At 36.5% G+C, this 5,975-nt stretch overlaps 1 protein-coding gene across 1 annotated transcript; it reads left to right on the top strand.

Moving 5' to 3' along the window:
- Nucleotides 1-1,977: 1,977 nt before the first annotated feature.
- LOC129759528 (uncharacterized) lies at nt 1,978-2,364 on the top strand. The gene has a single exon (XM_055757000.1). The coding sequence runs from the start codon at nt 1,978-1,980 to the stop codon at nt 2,362-2,364; it is 387 nt and encodes a 128-aa protein (XP_055612975.1).
- The last annotated feature ends 3,611 nt before the right edge of the window (nt 2,365-5,975 follow it).

Below are 5,975 nucleotides of genomic sequence, written 5' to 3'. Positions count from 1 at the left end.
ATTAATTTCAATTTAATCCTTTCCTTTAAATTTCAACTTACACAGTTGGATTCATTTCTCCACAAAAAAAGTCAACATTTACATTGAAAAATAAAACTTATTTACAATGTTACAGTGTTGGTCATAACTTAATTAGTACCAATAACTTTTGGCTTCTTGAACCACTGCAACAAATTGAAAACAGATAACCTTTACAAGGCTTGGCTTCCGACAGCAAAAACTCATTAGATAATGCCCAAAAATCAATAAAACTGATCTTGGCGCATTTTCATACCATATTTGGTATTTGGCTTCTGATTCTGCTAAAACTGTTATTATATGAAATGTTACAATCACAAACACAGTTGAAATAAAAGTCCATATTATGATTTAAAAGCTTTATATTAGTTATGTTGAAGAAAAATCAATAAAAGAGAAATCACTGATAACGAGCAAGAATTGATACAATTCTTACAAAAGATAGACAGGAAATACTATGCGCAGATCATGAGGAAGATAGATAAAACTAGAGATGTACCGTAAACTGGGGGAACTTTAATCAACACGAAATGTTTGCAGATCTTTTACTATGTAAAGAGTTAAAATATCTGAAAACTGTTAACTACGTTTGGAAGCCCATAAATTGAGTTACAAATAAGCTTAAATAATTTGTTTTTTATTAGAAGATTTTTTATATTACTTAAAATACATTTTAAAATCATAAAATATCTTATTTTTCGAAGGTTCACAAACAAACATATCTCTTGGTCAAATTTATGCATTCAGGAGCAAATGGGTCGTTTTATGTGAAAGTTCAACTTTATTCTTTGTTTAGATTTAGTAAAAGTGTTATTTTTATGGTCATTTGGTGATAATTTTTGGATATTTAAAGAAAAACGGCTAAAACCCGGCTAAAACGGCTAAACGGCAGTATACGGGCTTTTTCCACGAGAAAGCCCGTATACTGAAAACGGCTAAAACCCTATCAAATAGTTAAATTTGAAGAAAAAAGAACATGGGAACAGTGTGAGGACCCAGGGAATAACATGAAGGAAAAATTTCATTTGTTTTTGAGGCCAATAATAAATTGGGAAATGTTTATTATTTTTACCCCTAGATGTATGCAGCAACATGGTCCATTTTTTGATTGGAAATGTTTTTGAAAAAAAACGTTAGAAAAATCAGTTTAGTTCTAACAAAAATACTGTTATTAATGTTTATGCATTCTGTGCTAAATGGCAAGAAGCTTTTGTATATTGTGAAAAACTCAATAGAATATTTGACCTAATATGCGGCGAATATCTGTTTGGCCGAACAGTTGAAAAGGACGATATTCGATATTCGGCCGGTGGCCGTTTTTCTACTGGTTTGTTCATCAGAAAAAGAAATAGACCGGAATTCATGTCCCAAGTCAAAAAGCTGTTCCTCTATTGAAAAATATACAAAATCAGGTGGTCAAATCGTGCTCAAAATAGGTAAATCTCTAAATTTAGTAATGAAGCTTTTACGTGGGAACTCTGGCATACATTTCTCGATTCCTTCGATGACAATGAATGAGGAAAAAATTTGATTTTTTTTTTTAATTTATTGTCTAGTAGGTACTTTTGTTTCTCAATGTTTCAGGATACTCGTGTGTGTCGTTACAATGGTTGAAGGTGAAAATGTTGAAGTTGCACTAAATCAGCCAGGTGCTTGATGCCGTGAGTAGATTCGTGCCACTGAAACCACCTTGGGGCTTCGTATGTCAGATGTGCCCCTTGGTTTCACCCTATGACACTGCAAGGGGTAAGCTGTATGAGAAAGGGTCTTTCTCCTTTAATCTCGTTCGATTAGGTTAAGCTTAACTCGTGCCCTTCACAGCATCCACTCCTGTAGGATTTCTTACCACCAAGGCATGGCCGATTGAGCATCTGAAGACTGTCACACATAGTGCGACTAAGAAGACCAAATCGTCGAAATCCCTGAAGAAAAAGACCGAATAGGCCAAAGATTATCGGAATGCAACCGCCAAGTCCGACAAGGAAACCTCGCAAGAAGTGTAGCCCTCGAAACACCATGATCGTAACAGTGATAAAGGCCCTCAAAGATCTTAAGGGTACCTCACTCCAGGACATCAAAAAGTATACGGCCATGAAGGCCGTCGAGACCGCTCAACTGATTCGGGTGAAGGGTGTCGGACCTCGCGGTTCTTCAAGCTGGAGAAAGGTGAAGAAAACCGTTGAGAAGAAGAAAATAGATTCCAAGCTACCAGAGATCTTAGTTTCACCGGGTGCTTCCGCCAAACAGAAACCTTTCAAGCCATCGAAATCGGCGGCAATGAAAAAGAACCAATGCCAGCTAATACGGAAAATTAAACGGTTTAGAAAAAGTCTACAAAACTGGTAACATCGAAACGAACTTAGTTCTTCGATTAAGTTTATTTAAAAATTCCAAAAACTTTTTAAAAAAATTTCAAAGCTGTGTTGGACAAGAAAATGACAGAAAACTCCGAAAATTGTTCCGCTTCATTCCGTTCTGCAGTTTCTCTGCTAGATTATTCTCCATACCGTTTCTTATACAATACGTTATGACAAACCATCTAACGTTTTCTATCGCTTTTTTTTTCAAAAGCATGTCCCTATCAGCATTCGCATGCATTATTGAGCACTTTCATAGGCTTCCATCTCAATTTTGAATGCTTCGACTCTAAATCGATTTGGGCATAAAATATTTCTATCCCGCACAACCTCTCCCATGTATCATCGAACGCACTGTACGGAGAGGAGCGAAACATATGTTTATGACATTTTGATGTTCTCGTTTTCGAAATGGAATTCACCATTTGAAGCTCTCTACGGTATGGAGAAACCTTTACGTGACAGTTTGAGTATGACTTTTTACCCCGTTCGGATCTCTTGGCTGGACTTTTTTTTCGTACTCTCTTTGATATCTTCTTATACTTTTTTGTTCTTTACTTATGCTTCTTCTGTTCTTCATCATCAGGGGCTGGCTATTCATTCAGGTATGCTAACGAAGGGTTGAAAGGCTGACCCGATTCGTTCGTTGAATGTGTTTTTTTTTTTGTTTCTTCGGTCCACTGTTTTTGGGGGAAGCGTTTTTTTTTTTATTTGCATTTCTTCGAGGGTCCAAACGTGAAAGCTTTCAGGCCGTTTTGGAGAGTTATGCCATTTTCCGTTCTCGCCAGCTTTGAAAAGTACCAGCCATAGCCAACTACCAGGATTCGGGGAACCAGTTTCCGGAGATGGTTTATTTCCAGGGGGTTCCGAAATCGAGTGCCTACTCAGAAAGTGGAAATTGAATTAAGTTCGTTCGGATTGGTTTTTTGGGCCGACTTTCCGTCAAGTTTTGTTTGATTTTTCTTCACATGACAAAAGGATGAAGGATTTAGTCTTTCTCCTGTTTAAAGACAAACAAATAAGATTGATTTATATATTTTATCAACAACTGATTTTTCTTATCGAACAGAAACATCATCAACAAAAAATTGATTTCATGTAACAGACACTTCAAGATAAAACAAAACTAACCAAACCAGCACCATATCTGAGAACCGACCTCGATTCAAAATACCAAGAGTGGTTTTCATGAGAAGTTAAAAAAAACTATCCTCGTGCAATGACACAAATAGAAACTTTCTGCATACTGCTGTAAGAAAAGAAATTATTAACAGGTGACTGCTCCTCCCAAGACGGAATTTGCAAGAAACTCAGCTGTCATACATGGCTTTAATAATACCCGTCTGGTCGAAACTTTACCATCCTAAGTCCTACTACGGTCCCAAGATTATTGTCCTAGCTTAGCGAAGAAATTCTGCAACTGATTGTCAACAACTTTCGGACAAACTGTTTCGAATGTCTATTCAACACATTTCTTCAAGCGGAAACTGGAAGTCATCGTCTTCTTGGGTCGGCACTGATCTTTCAACTCAGATTAAAGTTCGCATTCTGTTTCTGGGGACCCCTCCAATCTTTTCATTTCAACCCCTTTCACACGCCCGTTCTTCCTCTCAAAAGCTTCCATAAGCTCCTCTATTTTTCTCCTTCACCAACGCAAAGCTGATAAGAAGTCCCTTAAAATAGGGGAGGAAATTCTATTGAAAGTAACAACACTTTATCAACGCCGGCTCTCGGCTCCTCGAGGAGTCTAAAGTTGAAACATTGCGAAACTTTGGGTTTTCTTTTTCCCACACACAATCGCACCTCTCTAAGAAGAGGACGCTCCCAAAAGCGCTTAGCTAGCTGGAACCAAAGCCTCTAGGACTCTAGATGATGATGAACACGTGCCGCTGCTGGGGGAAATGTAAAACAAAACTTGGCATTTTGTGGTCGGTTGAGATGACAAAAGTCTTCAACTTTTTCCGAAACAATTGAGTTATAACAAGGCAGTACACCGGGGACGACAACAGCGAAACGGTCCCTTTTTTCTCCCACTTTTGGTGAGATGACAATCTCTAATGCGGTACCTACATACCAGCGGAAGCTTTCAGGAGATAAATTCTATTGAAGAATACACACGCTGTCATTCTAAAAGTCACTCCTTTCTCCGGAAACAGTAACGATTTTTTTTTGCGTTGACACTGATCTGAATTATTATTGTAGGAAGGTAGAATAATTCATCTATTTGGGGAAGTAAAAAAAAATTAAAGTCAAAACTAAAGTTGAGAACTCAAACATGTTTTGAGAGTGATTTTTTTGCATGCATTTCAGTTCCATAATAATGGGCGTCCTACATCAAATTGCATCACTTTGCAACATACAGAATTTAATTTTATTTAAGTTTTTTTTTATTTTTTTTTTAAATAAGTCTTTATTAGCCTTTTAATCATTACATTCAAGTTATATTATTACAGTATATTAAGTGTTCAGATCAATTATGATCAGTTCAACTCTTTAATTAAGTAGATATTAAACATTATTTATTTGATTTAAATTTGCTAGAGCAATAAATTATTTGATTTATAGGAGAATATCCTGTATAGAAAAAAAAATATTTATATATCAACTTAAGCCTAAACTATATCCTAAAAACTAACTTAATTGTAAAGAGAACGAATCTCTGCGATGGAAGACTGCATCGATTTGCCTCTGAAGTTGGAGATGATTTTGTTGGCCATCTCTTCGATCGATTCAATGCCTGCAATCCGATGAAGATCTTCGGTGCTGTGCCAAGGTGGAAGCCGCAAAATCATTTTCAGAACCTTGTTCTGAATCCTCTGGATGGCTTTTTTCCTCGTCGCGCAGCAGCTAGACCAAATCGGAACTGCATACATTATCGCTGGTCGGAAGACTTGCTTATAAATAAGCAGCTTATTTCGCAGACACAACTTGGATTTCCTGTTGATGAGAGAATAAAGAGATTTAGTGTATTTATTACATTTAGATTGAATATCTTCAATGTGATTTTTAAAAGTAAGATTCCGATCAAGTGTGAGTCCCAAGTACTTCACGTGATCAGACCATTCTAATGAAACCCCATTAAAAGTTATGGAATGATTTTCATTAGGTTTTAAAAAATTTGCTCTTGGCTTATGGGGAAATAAAATAAGTTGAGTTTTGGAAGCGTTAGGAGAAATTTTCCACATTTTCAAGTAATTCAAAAAACAATTTAAATTTTGTTGCAATCTACTGCGTACCACCCGTAAATTTCGACCTTTGGCTGAAAGCAAAGTATCATCAACAAATAATCTTCTACCTTTTCCTTCTGGTACATCAGGAAGATCAGAAGTAAAAATATTGTATAAAATCGGCCCAAGTATACTGCCCTGAGGGACCCCAGCTCTAATGGGAGTCCTTTCAGAGCATGAATTTTGATAGCTTACTTGTAAGGTTCGGCTAGTCAAATAATTTTGAATAATTTTGGTGAGATATACAGGAAAATCAAATCGAGCTAATTTAGCTACTAAACCTTTGTGCGAAACACTGTCAAAAGCTTTTTCAATATCAAGAAGAGCAACACCAGTTGAATAACCTTCAGATTTGCTAGCGTTAATCATATTA

The sequence above is a fragment of the Uranotaenia lowii genome, unplaced genomic scaffold (genome assembly GCF_029784155.1).
Source record: "Uranotaenia lowii strain MFRU-FL unplaced genomic scaffold, ASM2978415v1 HiC_scaffold_182, whole genome shotgun sequence".
Lineage (NCBI taxonomy): Eukaryota > Metazoa > Arthropoda > Insecta > Diptera > Culicidae > Uranotaenia > Uranotaenia lowii.
This window is presented reverse-complemented; position numbering and strand designations above follow the sequence as displayed.

Coding starts and splice junctions, on each gene's coding strand:
- LOC129759528 (XM_055757000.1), top strand. CDS start 1,978: ATGCAACCGCCAAGTCCGACAAGGAAACCTCGCAAGAAGTGTAGCCCT.